Genomic DNA, 20,257 nt, shown 5'->3' on the forward strand with positions numbered 1-20,257 from the left:
AGAATTTTCGAATACTGTTTTTGGTAACTGCGTTTTATTGGCACTGTTATCGGTAACATTCCCATCGCTAATACATCTCTGAAATGACACTGATAATGACGGAGAAAAAAATAACGTATAAACATTACGCAGTAGTTCACAAACTACGTATATTTTTCACTGTTTTGTAGCAGCGTTTGTACATCTTCTTGAAGCGACAGCAAGTTTCGTTAGTTATTTTCATTCTCATTCATTGTGGCACGCTACGCTTCTCGAAACACGTCACAGAAATCCCATTCTGAAATCTCCGGCGGGTGAGTAGGATGTCCTGGAGGAGAGATACTATTAAGATATGAGGCTGAGGTTGGATAACGACTTCTGCAGCATATATACACAGCGGGTTGCTCTATCGGAACAATAGTTTCTCAGTCTTCAGACAGAACGAGTCATCATGAGGGCGTTTCTCGTAAGTAGCATGTCTCAGTTATCTGATTTAAGTGAAAAAGGTCGCACTTCAACTTAAATATTCGTTTTAAGCGTTGTTAAACGGCGTGACAACACGAAAGTGTCACGTAGACGCTCAGTCAACTACAGTGACAGACGCTGCAGAAGAGGCGTTCTGCATCACTTTGGAGCTTACTGTTGTAATTCCAAGAGAGTAGACTCCTAGAAGAATCGACTAGTATATTGCTTACTCCTTCGCATATCTCGAGGAAAGGCCTTGAAAGTAAAATCAGAGATATTCGAGCACACAGAGAGTTTAACCACTGATCGTTCTTCCCGAGAACATTCGCAACTGCAACAGAAAAGCAGGAGAGTGGGTGTGGCACACAAAGTAACCTCCGTCACGCACCGTAAGACGGCTTGCGGAGTATGGATGTAGATGCAGAAGTAAACATGAAGTGGGTGTACGCCGAGCTGTGCAGCAAAACTGTTACCAGCTACCTACCCACAATGGCATGACAAAAATAACAATTCGTTAAATTATATCTTCTTATGGACTTCCATAAATCGAATGCGAATTTTGATTCGTATTTAACAAGGCAGACTGTAATGACATTTCTTTAAAGTCGGTACCACCATTAGACTTGTTTATTTACAGTTACATTTACACGGCTTTAAAGTGCCATTTTCAAGTGTTTTAAGTGTTATAAACTGCCTAAGATGGCATCTTAGGCAATTTATAACACTGTATTCTATAACACTGTATTTTAATACGATAGTAATCCATCTTAGGCAATTTATAACACTTAAAACACTTGAAAATGGCACTTTGAAGTCTTGTAAATGTAACACTGTATATAAACAACAGTGTACTTCAAAATGATTCAAATGGCTCTAAGCACTATGGGACTTAACTTCTGAGGTCATCAGTCCCCTAGACTTAGAACTACTTAAACCTAACTAACCTAAGGACATCACACACATCCATGCCCGAGGCAGGATTAGAACCTGCGACCGTTGCAGCAGCGTGGTTCCGGACTGAAGCGCCTAGAACCGCTCGGCCACAGCGGCCGGCTAATGGCGGTACTGACTAAAGAAATATATTATGACTGTGGCCCGAATTATGAAAAATATATGTAGTGACATTTTTGGTGGGGTTGTGGTCCTTACCTGCAGTTCCTCACCGATGTTCAATGTAATAGCGTGCTTCTTTCATTCTCATATCCATCGATCAAAAACTGGGTTGCCCTTTAACTGACTGAACAGTAGCTAAACTACACGGGAATTATACGCAAAGCATAACCATCCAAAGGGAGGTTTTTGTAGTTTCATGTGATTAAGTGTATCAGTGTTGTTTACAGTTAATCTCTGTGGAACGAACCACAACTTTTCTTATAAGCTTAACATACACAAAGTATTCACCTCGGCAGCTGTTTCTTACCGTGAAAAGAAGAAAGAGTGATCTTACTGATCGCGAAAACTCGAAGGAAAATTTTTTTAGCAGACTTTGCAAGGAAGTAGCAGTGCATTACGCCACCTGTTACTACTAACTGTAGTAACATCGGGTTAATTTATTACAAGCAACGAAAAATAATGAAGTCAGATTGGAATTTAAGATCTCGTCGACGATGAGGGTATTATTGGCAGCGAAAGTTGGGTTATATCAAGGATGAGGAGGCAAACCTGTCGTATTGATTCTAAAGCCAGCTCCTGGCATGTTCTTTGGTGATGTGAGTCGACCACGAAGAATTTAATTTGAGTGTGACAGGGATTTAAACCCCGTGCCACAGCGCTCGCCAGATTGCAACCAACAGTGAGAAGTAGCATAATTAATTAGCAATTTGACACAGTACATTCAAGTTCATTATACTCAGTGAGCATGGCTACCCAACTCTTATTTGATGCTTTTGTCAGTCGGTGGATGAAGCACCAACGTTGTAACTCAGACGTTCGTGCTCGAGGCACCTCTTGTATTATGCGTGGATGGAAGGTGTTCTGGTAAAATTTGACGTCGCACTATGGTTTAGGCTTCGCATTAAACTACATATCGCCGCATTCACTAGCTGTGCTGTGAAGTGTGACGACGACGTGGTACCACCTACAATGACCACGACATGTAAAGAAAGCAGTCTTTTAAGCCCCTTTCGGCTCGATGACCGCTCTGTTTCGTTAAAAATTTATCCACCTAAAGCTGTCTATAACTTATGTAACATATATGTGGAATTTTTACACGTCCGTAGAGTTTCTCAAGACGAAAAAACATTCCTACAAGTTAAAGGATCGATAAAAACTCTGCCGACCAGTCCTCAGATTTGGAATCTATTTGGTGGCTGGTAGCTGTTAAACAAGTTTGTTATTTTTCACACTTTTACGGTCATCTTCGACATGTCATATACAGACAAAATATATTTATTCCTATAGCTTTCCTATTTGTTTTTGTGTCTGGGGTTGATCTGACGTTAACTGTCAGGCAAAACAGGTTTAATATCTTACACTTTTACGGTCACCTTCGACATGTCATATACAGACAAAATATATTTATTCCTATAGCTTTCCTATTTGTTTTTGTGTCTGGGGTTGATCTGACGTTAACTGTCAGGCAAAACAGGTTTAATATCTTACACGTTAAGTATTTAGGCATAGTTACGCAATTAATAGAGGAAGCCAGCAAAAAAAAAATGGATCAAATGGCTCTGAGCACTATGGGACTCAACTGCTGTGGTCATTAGTCCACTAGAACTTAGAACTACTTAAACCTAACTAACCTAAGGACATCACACACATCCATGCCCGAGGCAGGATTCGAACCTGCGACCGTAGCAGTCGCACGGTTCCGGACTGCGCGCCTAGAACCGCGAGACCACCGCGGCCGGAAGCCAGCAGTAATTGCGTTAAAAGTTATTTCAAAGTCTCTAAGAAGTTGAATAACTACAACTAAACTCCTCCCGAACAGGCCATGAAGGATCAACAGTACTGACCGGCCGCCATGTCATCCTCAGCCCACAGGCGTCACTGGATGCGGGTGTGGAAGAGCATGTGGTCAGCACACCGCTCTCCCGGCCGTATGTCAGTTTCTGAGACAGGAGCCGCTACTTCTCAATCAAGTAACTGCTCACTTTGCCTCACAAGGGCTGAGTGAATCCCGCTTACCAACAGCGCTCGGCAGATCGGACGGTCATCCATTCAAGTGCTAGCCCAGCCCGACACCGCTTAACTTCGGTGATCTGACGAGAGCCGGTGTTACCACTGCGACAAGGTCTTTGGCAAGAAGTTGAATAGGAAACTTTTAATCAGAAACAGTAAGAAGTAAAATAATGGCGAGGAAGTTGCAGAGTAATTTTTTTTAAAGAAGTGGTGCCTTTAACATAGCTACAAAATAGCAGGTCAGCAACTGGAAGCAGTTAATTCCATAAATTACCTGGGAGTACGCATTAGGAGTGATTTAAAATGGAATGATCATATGGAGTTGGTCGTCGGTAAAGCAGATGCCAGACAGATTCATTGGAAGAATGCTAAGGAAATGCAATCCGAAAACAAAGGAAGTAGATTACAGTACGCTTCTTCGCCCACTGCTTGAATACTGCTCAGCAGTGTGGAATCCGTACCAGACAGGGTTGATAGAAGTTAGAGAAGATCCAATGGAGAGCAGCGCGCTTCGTTACAGGATCATTTAGTAATCGCGAAAGCGTTACGGAGATGATAGATAAACTCCAGTGGAAGACTCTGCAGGAGAGACGCTCAGTAGCTCGGTACGGGCTTTTGGAACATACCTTCACCGAAGAGTCAAGCTGTATATTGCTCCCTCTTACGTATATCTCGCGAAGAGACCATGGTGATAAAATCAGAGAGATTAGAGCCCACACAGAAGCATACCGACAATCCTTCTTTCCACGAACAATACGAGACTGGAATAGAAGGGAGAACCGATAGAGGTACTCAGGGTACCCTCCACCACACACCGTCAGGTGAATTGCGGAGTATGGATGTAGATGTAGATGTAGAACAGAGCGGAGATTTGTGAGATAACGGCTTCAAAAATTGAAAGCTATGTTCGTGGCTGCTTGTAGCGGGGCCATGGCTTTTGAAGCTCTCTCTGGATGAACAACTGTTGCGTTTACTTCACTACAAAACGCTGTTACATTAACGTCCTAAAATTGACAACCACTATCACTTATACATAAAACTGGACTGTGTCGTGACATTAGAACTCCCACTAATTTGATCACACGTCGTTCTGCATTCCGTGATAGATATTTTGAGTTCAACAGTGTCCGAAAGCTCTATCCAGATCTTACATAATTTCATCGATGTGTCCACTAAGTGCTGCCCACTGCTAATGGTAAATGCCAGGACAATTACGAGGGCGTCTTGAAAAGAAATGCCTCCGAATTATTTGGTGAAAACTGTTAAGGATTTTCAAATAAAACAAACGTTATTAACATTTCACATCTTTATTCTTCGTGTCTACGTATTTGCAGCCCTCCGTCGCTAGAGTACACCGGATTTTAGCATGTACATAGTGATGTGTAACGTAATTACGGTAATTCGGAGCATAAGAAAAAATGTTCTGTAATTGAGTTTCAAATTGGAAGAGTTCCTCCACATACAGAGCACCCTCTTCTTCAGTTTGACACACGAGCGCTGCGACATCTGCAACAATTCCCGCCTTGGATTCATCGTCATCGATAATCCTCCATACAATCCCGACTTCGCCCCATCCGATTCAATTCGAGAACTTCACTTTGGGAGAGAGGTGTTCATCGCCAGGGTGCTTTTGCTGAGAAATAAATATGTAGATATGAGCAATGAAGATGTAGGATGGGTTAATAATGTTTGTTTTACTTAAAAATCCCTAACAGTTTTCAATAAAAAATTCGGACGCAGTACTTTTCAGCACACCCTCCCATAAAACAATAACAAGTTTTAGCAAAGGTATTTCAAATTTACTACGAATAATAAAGTAACATTATCTAATGTTCATGATCCACTCTCAAAATTTTATATAAAAAATTCCTTGTTGGTATAACTACATTTTGGCAGAATACCAACAAAGGTCCTCACTACCGTACCACCAAAGAAAACATAGATCTGCAGTTCTCTTTTGACTTCGGAATGTAAGGCTACTAACGCAGGTTAAACAAAATGCAATGACCTGGGATACAGAAAGGGAAAGAAAACCAAAGATAGTGGAATTATGATCTTGTTTTTAAAAAACCTGTCATGCGTGTTAGCGGCTCCTGAAATTCCTCACATTTTTCTCTGTTTTATAAATATCTGTCAGTGCAGTATTCATGTACACTTCTAAAGAGTTGATTAAAACCGCCAAGTAGAAAGTGAGAATCCATGAAGGTAGCTACTGTCGTGGTAAATATTTCCATTAACGGCGTTTTACTCTGCTTGTATTGTCCTGGAAAACTTTTCATTATTAGTAACGTTATATATGCAACGTGATAAAAATTGATACTATCTATTTATGGCTCATTTTAATCCTGTATTCAGAGATCATTTACAGTGTACATGTACATTACTGGAATGTACAGTCATTTACATATTGGTTTATTCTTAACTTTGAACTGAGCCACTAAGAACTACGAATTCACAGATTTAGGTAATTTTCTATTTATAGCCCTTGTGCATCTGCCTACTATAGTGACCCGTCAGCATCTCGTGAGCCCGTCATTTAGAGCCTTCTTCCGTTCTGACACAGACCCCCGTCGTCTACTGAGTTCTTCTCTCTGTTTAAATCGCCGGGTACTATTTTATCAGTTGTCTAAATTCTATCCTAGCCGTGGTTGTGTACTCAGGGATACCGATTTTTCTTTAAGATTTTCAAAATATTGGGATGGTTAACGGAACGTGATATAAATCTTAAAGAAAAGTTTGTTGTTCTGCGGGCACATCTTGTGCTTGCCCAACGATCGTTGGGCATTCACAAGATGTGCCCGCAAAACAACACCTTTTCTTTTTAACTGATGTTAGTGGTTCTGTCTTTCTGTGGATCTTCATCCATACCCCGCTAAAGAACTGACTGTGTGAGGCAGTGAGTACTTCTGGAACTATTAACTGATCCCCCTTTCCCTCCACCATTCGCGAATTCTCTTGGGAAGAATGATTGTCGGTAAATCTCAGTATTAGCTCTAATTTCTCGAACTTCGTCGTTGTGGTCATTTCGCGTGACGTTGTGTGAGGAAGCACTATGTTGTTCGACTCTTCCCTGAACTTACTCTGCCGCAACTCCAACAGTAAACCTCACCGCGATGCACATTGCCTCTCTTGTAGCGACTGCCACTGGAGCTTGATGAGAACCTCGGTAAAACTCTCGCACCGACTAAACGATCCCGTGACGAAACGCCCCATTCTTTGTTGAATCTTGTCTCTCTCTTCTGTTAATCCAGTCTGATGAGCAACACTCAAGAATCGATGGAGCAAGTGTTTTGTAAGCCACATCTTTCGAGGAGGAATGACATTACCTTAAGATCATTCCTACTAGTCTGTCTGGCACCTGCTTTTCTTGTTTCTTTTATCTACACTCCTGGAAATTGAAATAAGAACACTGTGAATTCATTGTCCCAGGAAGGGGAAACTTTATTGACACATTCCTGGGGTCAGATACATCACATGATCACACTGACAGAACCACAGGCACATAGACACAGGCAACAGAGCATGCACAATGTCAGCACTAGTACAGTGTATATCCACCTTTCGCAGCTATGCAGGCTGCTAGTCTCCCATGGAGACGATCGTAGAGATGCTGGATGTAGTCCTGTGGAACGGATTGCCATGCCATTTCCACCTGGCGCCTCAGTTGGACCAGCGTTCGTGCTGGACGTGCAGACCGCGTGAGACGACGCTTCATCCAGTCCCAAACATGCTCAATGGGGGACAGATCCGGAGATCTTGCTGGCCAGGGTAGTTGACTTACACCTTCTAGAGCACGTTGGGTGGCACGGGATACATGCGGACGTGCATTGTCCTGTTGGAACAGCAAGTTCCCTTGCCGGTCTAGGAATGGTAGAACGATGGGTTCGATGACGGTTTGGATGTACCGTGCACTATTCAGTGTCCCCTCGACGATCACCAGAGGTGTACGGCCAGTGTAGTAGATCGCTCCCCACACCATGATGCCGGGTGTTGGCCCTGTGTGCCTCGGTCGTATGCAGTCCTGATTGTGGCGCTCACCTGCACGGCGCCAAACACGCATACGACCATCATTGGCACCAACGCAGAAGCGACTCTCATCGCTGAAGACGACATGTCTCCAATCGTCCCTCCATTCACGTCTGTCGCGACACTACTGGTGGCGGGCTGCACGATGTTGGGGCGTGAGCGGAAGACGGCCTAACGGTGTGCGGGACCGTAGCCCAGCTTCATGGAGACGGTTGCGAATGGTCCTCGCCGATACCCCAGGAGCAACAGTGACCCTAATTTGCTGGGAAGTGGCGGTGCGGTCCCCTACGGCACTGCGTAGGATCCTACGGTCTTGGCGTGCATCCGTGCGTCGCTGCGGTCCGGTCCCAGGTCGACGGGCACTTGCACCTTCCGCCGACCACTGGCGACAACATCGATGTACTGTGGAGACCTCACGCTCCACGTGTTGAGCAATTCGGCGGTACGTCCACCCGGCCTCCCGCATGCCCACTATACGCCGTCGCTCAAAGTCCGTCAACTGCACATACGGTTCACGTCCACGCTGTCGCGGCATGCTACCAGTGTTAAAGACTGCGATGGAGCTCCGTATGCCACGGCAAACTGGCTGACACTGACGGCGGCGGTGCACAAATGCTGCGCGGCCAACACCGCGGTTCCTGGTGTGTCCGCTGTGCCGTGCGTGTGATCATTGCTTGTACAGCCCTCTCGCAGTGTCCGGAGCAAGTATGGTGGGTCTGACACACCGGTGTCAATGTGTTCTTTTTTCCATTTCCAGGAGTGTAGTTGCATATCGCTTCTGGCAGATTGGCCAGATTAAGCTTGAAGTTGTGGTGGTGGTTAAAATGAAGAGCAACGGGCAAGAGTAACTATGACTCTCTTAAGGTAGTCAAATGCCTCGTCATCGGGTGAAATACATCAGTAAACTGGAGGAGCACCTGGCAGGATTAACTGTGACAGTATTAAGGTGGATAAATAATGGGGTATCGCTTCTGCTGGAATAGCTACAGTAAGCTTGAAAATGTGAATGTCGTCAAAAAGGGGGAGGAACGGACAGGAGTTACTATGACTCTTTTAAGGTAGCCAAATGCCTCGTCACCAGGCGAAATACATCACGATACTCTATTAGCAATTGGCAGGAGTAACTATGAAAAGCTTCTGGTACCTAATATTTGCAAATCGCTTCTTGTGGAGTGACCAGATTGAGTTGAAGATGTGATGGTGGTAGAAAGGAGGAGCCACTGCCAGGAGTTACTATGACACTCTTGAGGTAGTCAAACTGGATGAACACCTGGCAGGAGTAACTGTGACTCTCTTAAGGTAGCCAAATACCTCGTTACCAGGCGAATTGTATCCTAGATATTTTATGGTAGTCATTATTCGCAGCAGTTTGTAGTTAATTGTGTAATTTTACAGTAGTGGATTTAGTGTAATTTTACAATAGTGGATTTCTTCTCCTATGAATGGACGTCATGTTACATTCATTTGCGTTCAGGGTCAACTGCCAGTTTCGCACTATTCATCAATCTTTTGTAGATCTTCCTCCAAACCGCTACAGTTTCCTGCGGCGTTCCTACCTTCTTCTAGACAACCACATTATCTGCGAACAGCATTGTGGAGTTTCAGACCTTATGCACAAAATCATTTATTTATACGCTACTGGCCATTAAAATTGCTACAACAAGAAGAAATGCAGATGATAAACGGATACTCATAGGACAAATATATTATACGAGATCTGACATGTGATTACATTTTCACGCACTTTGGGTGCGTAGCTCCTGAGAAATCAGTACCCAGAACAACCACCTCTGGCCGTAATAACTGCCCTGATACGCCTGGGCATTGAGTCAAACAGAGCTTGGAAGGCGTGTACAGGTACAGCTGCCCATACAGCTTCGTATTGTGACGAGCCAGTTGCTCGGCCACCATTGACCAGACTTTTTCAATTGGTGAGAGATCTGGAGAATGTGCTGGCCAGGGCAGCAGTCTAACATTTTCTGTATCCAGAAAGGCCCGTACAGGACCTGCAACATGCGGTCGTGCATTATCCTACTGAAATGTAAGGTTTCGCAGGGATCGAATGAAGGGCAGAGCCACGGGTCGTAACACATCTGAAATGTAACGACCACTGTTCAAAGTGCCGTCAATGCAAACAAGAGGTGACCGAGACGTGTAACCAATGGCACCCCATACCATCACGTGGGTGATACGCCAGTATGGCGAAGACGAATACACGCTTTCAGTGTGCGTTCACCGCGATATCGCCAAACACGGATGCGACCATCATGATGCTGTAAACAGAATCTGGATTCATCCGAAAAAATGACGTGCACCCAGGTTCGCAGGCGCTCCTGTATGTGATGCAGCGTTAACGGTAACCGTAGCCATGGTCTCCGAGATGATAGTCCATGTTGCTGCAAACGACGTCGAACTGTTCGTGCAAATGGTTGTTGTCTTGCATACGTCCGCATCTGTTGACTCAGGGATCGAGACGTGGCTGCACGATCCGTTACAGCCATGTCGATAAGATGCCTGTCATCTCGACTGCTAGTGATACGACGCCGTTGGGATCCAACACGGTGTTCCGTATTACCCTTCTGAACCCACCTATTCCTTATTCTGCTACCAGTCATTGGATGTCGATCAATGCGACCAGCAATGTCGCGATACGATAAACCGAAATCGTGATAGGCTACAATCTGACCTTTATCATCGTCGGAAACGTGATGGTACGCATTTCTCCTCCTTACTCGAGGTATCACAACAACGTTTCACCAGGAAACGCCGGTCAACTGCTGTTTGTGTATGAGAAATCGGTTGGAAACGTTCCTCAAGTCAGCACGTTGTAGGTGTCGCCAACGGGGCCAACCTTGTGTGAATGATCTGAAAAGCTTATCATTTGCATATCACAGGATCTTCTACCTGTCGGTTAAATTTCGCGTCTGCAGCACGTCATTTTCGTGGTGTAGCAATTTTAATGGCCAGTAGTGTAATATACACAGTAGGTCCTATCATACTTCCTTCGGGAACTCCAGAAATTAGCTTTACATCTGACGATTTTGTTCCATTAAGAGCGCCGTGTTTAATTCTATGACTGTGGAATCCATGCTGATTTTTCTAGAGGAGATTTTCATTGTCCAAAAACGTCATAATACCTGAGCATAAAACACGTTCCATAATTCTACAACATAATGACTTCAGCGATGTAGGCCTTCAATCATGTGATTTGTCCCACGACCCTTCTTGAAAACGGGAATGACCTACACTTTTTCCAGTCGCTAGGTACCCTTCGTTGCTAGAGAGACCTAGAGGGTGAGCAAGGTCTTTCGTATAATCTCTGTACAGCCTTACAGGTATCTCATTTGTCCAGATACGTTTCCACTGCTAAGCGACTGTAGTTGCTTTTCTGTTCCGCAATCACTTGTCATTTTGGCGATCGTATGGTGATTGAAGTTAGCGACCGTGTTGCGATCTTCCCCAGTGAAACAATTTCGGAAGACCAAATTCAGTAACCCGGGATATTCTCTGTCGTCTTCGACTTCGGTGCCAGTATCGTCGCTAAGTAACTCAGTAGATGATTTCTGACGGCTTGTCGCACAATTCCTCATTTGATCTCAAATATGTCCACCCATTAATATAGCTGTTGACTAAAATCTTCCTAAATGTCCTGCCTTCTCTTTTAAATAAATCATCCACCAGCTCCCTTCTATTAATAGTCAAAGTCTCTCAAGCTCATAATCCTTGTGGTTTAACAACTCTAATGTAGTGTCTTAGTTTGACTTCAATGCTGAGCGACTTGTTATTGCAGAAGTTTTCCGTCAGGAGATATACTGGTTTCAATTTACAGATCCTAAGACTGATCAGTTCCTGTTGTATGCTATTTCTGTTGAATTGCCTTACCCAGGTATCTAAATTTCTTCACAACATTAACCTCTCCTTGGCTTCAAACCATTCAACCTGGTCCATCGATGACGTTTACTACGTATTTTCTCTTCGAAAAGGAGATCTGTGTTCTATTTCCTCAGCTACCTCTGTATGTCGATCAATCTTTATGATTGCTCACTTAATACTATTGGCCAAAAGTGGATAAGTCACCTGATAAGGCTTTCGGTTTGGGTCCTAGTTTGAACTGGTCTTCATTCCCCTGCACTTGGGTCAGAGACTTCCTACGTTTTCAAGTAAGGCTTTCCAAAACATAGTTAAAGGGTGGCGAGAGTCCATGACCTCTCTGACGCCAGTTTTGATCTCGAAGAGGTCCGAGATTTGTCGAACAGAATTCACTTTTAGCTCTATGTTTATCAGAGTCTGTTTAATCAGATTTCTGTATTATCTCCCGCTCGTGGACTGGGCGTTGTGTTGTCATCATCATTTCATCATAACGGTCGCGCAAGTTTTCCATTGTGGCATCACCTCAAAAAGACTTGCAATCCGGCGGCCGAACGGCCGAACTTCCCCGGTTGGGGCCTCCAGGCCAACAATGTAACACGATCATTTCATTTCATTTTTTGTGCATTATTATCTACTCCTAATTCCTTCTGACGTTCTTCTTGTCTCGTTTTTGAAGAAGTCGGTGGATTAGTGCCGACTGGCAGCCAGATAGTACCCTACCAGCTCTCCATATCTCGTCAAAGAGTTCATCTGATTTGTTGAGAGTATCTTCATTGGCCAGTTTCGGGAGCTCCGCCACAATTGAGTGGTCTCCAACTGCTTTATTATTCTTTTTTGCTGATGACGTCGTATTAGTGGCAGAAAGTGAACGACCTGTAAATAAAATTCTAAAAGATCTGACGGAAGCTTTTGTGGAAGTTGGACTGGGAACCAGTACAGAAAAAAAACCAAGGTGATCGGCATAGGAAGAAGAACGACAAATATTAAGATACTGCTACAGCGAAGGAGGCATTTAATAGAAAGAGTAGTTTGTTATGTACCAATGGAGATAAAGGTCTGAGAAGAAAGCTTGGCAAGTCTTTTGTCTGGAGTGTGGGGGAAACATGGACAATGAGACGACAGGATGAAACAAGGTTAAAATATATGATGGAAACAACAAGGTTAAAATAGTTTGATATGTGAATGAGAGTGGAGAAGATAAGCCGGGTTGAAAGAGTGAGTAACGAAAGGGTGTCGGAAATGGCTGGAGAGAAAAGAACACTCGTGCACAGACAGGAAGGACTGGATGGGACAGTCGTTGAGACAGATATGCTTACTGACAGATGCTTTCGAAGGTCTAGTTTACAGTTGGAGATTGAGGGGAAGGGATAGATACAAGATGATAGACGACATGAAGGGAAACGGAAAGTACGTGGGTATGAAGAGGATGGCAGAAGACAAGAGGGCATGTGAAAATCTGCCTTTAGGCAGAACGCTCATGATGCTAGTGAGACCATCAAAAATCTGTTTAATTTCGGTCCTAGATGGTGGATGTGAGTTGGGCAGTACGTGGGGTAGATTGGTATTAGGTAATTTTCTCTTTTGGCTTTTTACATCTGAGTAGCTTTTGAGTCAAAATACTACACTGCTCCTTGTTGTTCAAGCCCAGCTTTATATTTTCATCTCTGAAGCACAAGTTCAAGGCTTGATGCCCTTACAGATTAGACTTGAAAGTTTGGTGGAAATCCTCGAAACCATTATTCCGAAAACATTGCCTTTAATAAGATAAAGAAATTTGGATGTGCACATCACACCGTACAATATTGATAGCATGGGATTTTGATTTCTCCACGGTCTGTTGCAGGCCATTTTATGTACCTGAATAATTGCTTGAATATATTTATTTTCGTTACTAATCCATTTACAACAATGGCAAAGGCAATAGGGGTTTCGAATTGATTGACTTTCGAAAGTTGGCCTCTCAACAATAGCGCAGTTTTGATCAAAATACATCTTCGGCATCCATTTAACAATATTGTAATACTGAAAAAGCAGATAAAAAAATCAAGCAATAAACAATTATAGCCTGATTTTTTGCTACAATAATGTCTCTGGATATGAACACATTTTTATGTGCATTTGGTGTCTACGAATGTCTTATAGCACATATAAACCTCCAAGGATGCCAGAAATTTATTAAAAATTCAATGTAACTGACAAAAGGTGGAAAATAATTAAGTTTTAAAGTATTTTCCTAAAATTTTTGTTCAGGTTCTTCTTACACAGCAAGTTCAGAAACAGCACTGACCATTGATCAGAGAATGTTTAAAACATTTCTATATTCTTTTCAACTTTCCTCAAAGCGTGTGAAAGTGTTATTATTACCTCCGTTTGTAACCAAATGTGACAGGTAAATGGAGATATGGAATATGATTGCAGTTGTTGGTAGTCGTGATGGGCGCCGTCGTTGCGGACGAAGCAGTGAACGTGGCGAAGCCCGTCGTGATGGATGAGAAAGGTCAAGAGGTCAAAGCGGAAGGGAAGACGGTTGAAGCCAAGGCAGAGGGGAAGGAGGTGGACCTCGGCTCCAGGACTGCGGTCGGCGACATCGGCGAAAGGAGCGCCGTCCCGGCAGCGCCCATCTACCCGTGAGTACCGCTCGACACTCGTCTGGTGGCACTCTAGTCACAGGCTACAAACCGAGTACCGCTCGACACTCGTCTGGTGGCACTCTAGTCACAGGCTACAAACCCTCACTGACGGCGTCACCATCGTTTTGGACCGAAAGTCTTTCACGAGATCTGCTGCCATATACAACACTACTCGTAACTATCTTTTGTCTCGATTGCCAAAAATCTTTATTAAGCAGTCGACAGGCATTGATCGTTTCGTAGTAGCCCCACGTTCAGATCTGTAACAACACTTACTTTTGTTTGATGCTGGAGCTAACCTGACGCTCGTAATGTATGTTGAATCGTTAAAAAAGTAATATCGTGATCAAAACAAAAAGAAGTTACCGCTAGTGTTAAAGAATTCAGCATTCAACAAGTGTAACATAATTCCCGCTTTTAAATCTTGGAACAGTGAACCATTGTTATTATTAACACAATTTTTCCCTTTCTTGAACAGTTGATACATGGAACGTGAAAGACGTGACTTTACGGCTATTACGACCGCCACATGATCCCTGACGCTCCCATGAGGTGTCGTGCACGAGGGAGAAATTGCAGAAACAAGAATATGAAATCTCTTTTTTTTTTACCAAAAGTGATTGGTATGTCGCATTCTACAAAAGTATTCCCTTTCACCAAACATGGAAGAAACGAACACAATATTATCTAACTATTTTTTTGTTGCAATCAGTCGTTCTTTATATAAGGTTCGTCATCAGGTACAATGAATGATAATTTTCTTTTTTCACTAGTTCAGTTGCTTCCACATAAACTTCCAGCTTTAATAAATTTTGTTAATAAGCTTTCGTTGTAAGAAATCTCCCTCAAAATGTCAGTATTGCCTGTCTGAAATTTTTTCATTAGACCTAATTACTGCTTTCTGTTCTTTATAACAATTAGTTCCTTCTCTAAAATAAATATCATCGTAAGATCAAATTTTCGGTGTCACATGGAGGCTGAAAAGAAATAAGAACAGATGGCTATTCATTTTATATTTCCATAACATAGCTTATATCCACAGCTGCGAATATTAGTATCTGTTTTGAGCAATCCACTTAAACAGTGCAGCTGTAATCTAGAACACGCACCGGATTTCTAGCTTAGTATTTTTTTGACACATTGAGTTACGTAATTGTAATGCTTGCACTGAATACATCTACTCATACTTCAAATTGCTTTCGCTGTATATAGCAGGAAAGGAAAGGAATTTCGCGCTATAGCAATGGTAATGTTCTTAATACTCTTGGTACTGACAGCATCCGTGAGCCTGGAGATGTTTGTCAAAATTGCTTAAAATTTAGTGCAAACACACAGCAGTACTTATGCGAGAGATGAAACACTGACCAATTATAGAAATTGCGGATGTGTGATAACCTTAGAAAGAGCGTGTGTGTCCGCAGAAATTTATCCAAAAGCAGGCAAAATTCTAAAACTGCCATTTTTGATATAACTGAATTTGAATGTAAAAACGTGTTATGCCGCAAGTATTAATTTAGATAGGACTTATGCAAAACTAACTTACTTGAAATGACAGAATCATCCAATTTGTACTTTTAAAATAGATCACTTTGATACCAGAGCAATATGCATATCTCAATAGTGTATGAAATCTTTTAACATTTAATAATCTGAAATGATACCATAATATGATTACATTCAGGATAACTAACGACCTATGAAATACATACAAAAAAAAATATTCGCGAAAAAGCTATTATATTCCAACGGTGTTTGGATAACAGTGAAATTATAAAATCTATAATATAAAAGTTCGGAATGGTTGAGAAAATCCTGTTGGATATCGGCAAAAAGTGCCACATTAATGTTCTACGAAGCGAAGAAACAAGGAATAAACTTTAAAAAATACTTTTTATATTTGTTTGCTTGCAAAACTTCACATCTGATCAGGTTAATGGATTTACTGTAAACTTCAACGTTTCTATTTTGAATGTTGACTGCCATGACTAAAACTGAAAAAAGAATGTGTTTCTAAAGTTACTTTTTTTTTATTGGTTGGAAGTAGTGAAAACCAGGAGCAGCATTCGACTGGATGAATGTGAGAAGTCTCCCAAAACTACCCTCAAACTGGGTGGAGAAACTTTTAACAGTTGAGGCTGAAACAAGGCGGTCCTCATTGTTTCAGTTGCTCACATTATTGTGCATTCATGCTAACTGGACAGCAGTATTTGTAGCTCTACCGCTGCATCTGGCGCTGCATAGCATTCCATAGGGTTTAAAACGGCGCCAGTCCATAGAGAGAACATGTAATTTCCAGTGAAAAGACTGACAACCAAAAAATCTAAGATCGACATACAGAGACTGCTAAAATCACGGTATTTCCCATGGTGCTCAGCACTGTTTAATCCGCACTTCATTACAGTGGGTGGTAACCATTGCTAGAAATGTGTGCGAATACCGTAATGAATAAAAATCCTGCACCCAGGAACCAGCAGAGGATTGTAGGAACGTATGTACGAAATAATAATTCCTGAGTCATGACTGGTAGAGTGAAGTAAGGAACATATTTTATCTGAGTCGTTGCGTGGTCATCAAGATACTGTAAAGAAAATTGTTAACAATTGCAACGTAGTAAAAACAGAGTATAATGTTGGAGAAATGGATGGATAAAAGAATGTAACAGTAGCAGTAGCTCAGTACGTCTGTTAATAAGCAGGATAACCACTGTATTGTCTGTATTGACGGAATATTCGACATATATCATTGTTTCACATAGAAGACGAAGACAGGAACATTACAAGGACGGTGATAAACTTAAAAAAAGTTTCCTCCCGGTGGTAGATACAAATAAAGACAAGCATGTAGAAAGTAGCGGAAGCTGCTGTGGTATTAAATGCAGTAGGTGTAGAATGGACTGAAGATAAAAAATAAAATGTAACAATAGTGTACCTTTATTGATAGTGTGAAAATGTTTCGATTATGCACTTTTAGGAAATGAAGCTGTATATCGAGGTGATTATGGAATATTATAAGCTATGGGAGCATTCTGACTCGATGTGCTATACAGGTTAGAAAACACAAAGGTCGGCAGGCAGTTGCAAATCTGAAACATTCGCAGACATTTACAAGCTGTGACGGATTGGAGGGTAGTGCTGGTTCAGTGAAGGTTTAATTGCTTTAACTAAGAGATCAAGACATTTGATGAGCTCCAGAAAACTGGTAGTGTTGAGTTAGAAACTTAATTTAAAGGTGGCTTTATGGTGATCAACAGTGAACTGGAGAATGTATGTTACAGTGATACCTAAGATTCATTCAAGGCAATTCACTAAGTTGCTGAGAGGAATTGGATCGTCAGAATTAGACGTGGGAGGGAGCTGAGACTGGTAAAGGTAATCATATACTCAGATAATGTGGAAACAGATAGCCTCCCATTCGTTTTTGAACTAATTTACTATCTATAAAGAGTACGTGACGTAGTCTGGGGATATGGGTATGCTGCAGGAAGACATGGGAAATCTGGAAGAAAGGCTAGGTAGCCATATGTAAGGTGTCACTAATATACCGACTGAGGTATTTTTTTACATAGGTTCGAAAATATTAGATATTTAGCTCACTGGAAGTGTGGGAGGAGAGATGTAAAATAATGTTTTATGTTATGGTATATGTGTATCAGTTATGGGGGAAGAGTGCAACAACTGGTTGCAGTAAATTGGGGATGCAGCATGGTCAGGCAGTAGTGGTTCATGAACAGTGTGATTAAAATGTATGGGAGATAGTGTCACATGCGTCACTAAATGTTTCTTAGGGGGACTGGTCGACGCCACCTTGTAGATCTTTGTATCAAACTGCACAGTCAGCTAATGAAGTCTGAGAGGCTTGCTGTGATAAACATGGTGATTTTACACTTTTTTAGCTGCAGTTTCATTTAAGTGGTCTCTTTTCTAAGAGAATATAGATGATGCTGGATACGCATTGTGTGGTGCAGGATGCAAATAGGTTTACACTAGGAAGATGAAAGTGCGGACTCACTTTGCCCCAAACTGAAATGGATCTCACACTAAGACTGTTTGTCATTTCCAGGTATCCATACTCGACGTACTACTGGCCGTATGTGGCTCTCGCGGCGCCTTCGCAAGTGGCGCGCTCGGACGGTGAAGGCGTCGTCCCCGCAGCGCCCTACTACTACCCGTATGCCTACACGTATCCCTACTACACGTACCCGTACGCACCTGTGGTGGCGGCAGCACCGGCACCTGCACCAGCACCACCTGTTGGAGCCTCCGTGTACTACGGCAACTGGCAGTAGCCCAAGCCCTGCCCGCAATCTCTGGCCTCGTCAAGGCACTCGCCATTCCTGTATGTCTCTTGCAGGTCAAACTGTGTGGAAATGATTCACTTATAATTACTTGTCTACCTCATGTTACCTACATCTGCTGTAACACTTCTTCTTTCACGCACAGTATTTATACCATCACAAACATTAATACTTGTGTGCAGGAAGTGAAATTAGAAAACGATCAATAAATGTTCAAAGAGTATTTTTCTCAATTTAGTAGTACTTTTTATTCAGCTCCTTTCCTATCAGTAAACTGATCCTATTGAAGTGAATAAGTCAAATAACTTATTTCCATGCCTGAAGCTGACACACAATATCGGTTGTGTTCCTTTCAAGACAGTGCATACATTACGAATGAGTTGATTCTTTCTTTTTTACTTTCAGTTAGCGTTCAACAGATGCAGCATCCATATTCCAAAGAGTTTTCTAATTCTGTTGACAGGGGTTGCATAGTGTTAAGGCACTGGACCCACATTTAGAGTGATTGGGTACTCGTCCCTGCCCATACAGATATGTTTTCCATGCTTCCCTTGCGTGGTTTAAGGAGAATGACAAGAAAGCGCCTTTGAGAAAGATTTGACCTACTTGTTTACAAATCTGCATCCTGTATGATTTTGCCTTTGACACCAAGGGCTTCCTCTTCGAAAGATTCAAAAGATATTTCTAATGGCTCTGAGCACTATGGGACTTGATTGCTGTGGTCATCAGTCCCCTAGAACTTAGAACTACTTAAACCTAACTAACCTAAGGACATCACACACATCCACGCCCAAGGCAGGATTCGAACCTGCGACTCTAGCGGTCGCGCGGTTCCAGATTGTAGCGCCTAGAACCGCTCCTCCACTCCAGCCGGCTCTTCGTAAGGAGTAAGTGTGGTAGGAGCACTATGACTTGGCGAACATGGTGGCCAGCAATCTGCAGTTGTTTGCTGATGATGCAATGGTGCTCTGTAATCTGCCGAAACTGAGTGACTGTAGGACGATACAAGATAATTCAGACAAAATTTCTTTTTAGTGTGACGGATTACACCTAGCTCTAAATGCAGAAAAATGCAAGTTAATGTGGATCAGAAGGGAAAAAGTCCATAATGTTCGGTTACAGGATTAGTATTGTCTTGCTTGACACAGTCACGTCGTTTGAATATATGTTTGAAACGTTGCAAAGTGATATGAAATGGAGCAAGGATGTGAAGATTATGGCAGGGAAGGCGAATGGTCAACTTAGATTTATTGGGAGAATTTTGGAAAAGTGTGGTTCATCTGTAAAGGAGGCCGCATATAATACAGAAGTGCGATCTCTTCTTGGGTACTGCTCAAGTGTTTGGGATCCGTGCCATGTCGGATTAAATGAAGATATAGCAGCAGTTCAGAGACCCCTCTGTTAGATTTGTTATCGGCATGTTCGAACAACAGGCTAGTGTTACGGAAATGCTGCGGGAACTCCAAGGAGAATCACTGGAGAGAAGGTGACATTAAATTCTGGTACTTTGGTGTACATAGTACATCAAATTCAAACAGTCTGTAAAGAAAAGCACTGCAAACTGTACCATTCACACTAGGCTAGATACCAAAGTATCATGTATGTTCGATGAAACAATTTATAAAACTGCAGCTATATCGATTAGCCGTGTTGGCAGATATTCATCGCGAATCTGCAATATTATCTTTGATACCTTCTGAATATTAAGCAAAACTATCCAAACAAAGTTACGTATGTGAAATTGAAAAATTGCTCAGCAACATGTCGCAAACACACAGCAGAAAAATATATGTCTGAAAACAGCACTGTACAAAGGGACGCTGGAGCACAGCTCATCAACTAGCAACACATCGTCAGTTTTACAAGACAG

The 20,257-nt window shown here is 42.4% G+C and overlaps 1 protein-coding gene across 1 annotated transcript; it reads left to right on the forward strand.

Moving 5' to 3' along the window:
• Positions 1 to 363: 363 nt before the first annotated feature.
• LOC126272049 (vitelline membrane protein Vm26Ab-like) lies at positions 364 to 18,620 on the forward strand. Its single transcript, XM_049974564.1, has 3 exons — positions 364 to 445; positions 13,882 to 14,090; positions 18,153 to 18,620. The coding sequence occupies exons 1-3, from the start codon at positions 431 to 433 to the stop codon at positions 18,376 to 18,378; spliced, it is 450 nt and encodes a 149-aa protein (XP_049830521.1). The 5' UTR covers positions 364 to 430; the 3' UTR covers positions 18,379 to 18,620.
• Positions 18,621 to 20,257: the final 1,637 nt, after the last annotated feature.

The sequence above is a fragment of the Schistocerca gregaria genome, chromosome 5, assembly GCF_023897955.1.
Source record: "Schistocerca gregaria isolate iqSchGreg1 chromosome 5, iqSchGreg1.2, whole genome shotgun sequence".
NCBI lineage: Eukaryota > Metazoa > Arthropoda > Insecta > Orthoptera > Acrididae > Schistocerca > Schistocerca gregaria.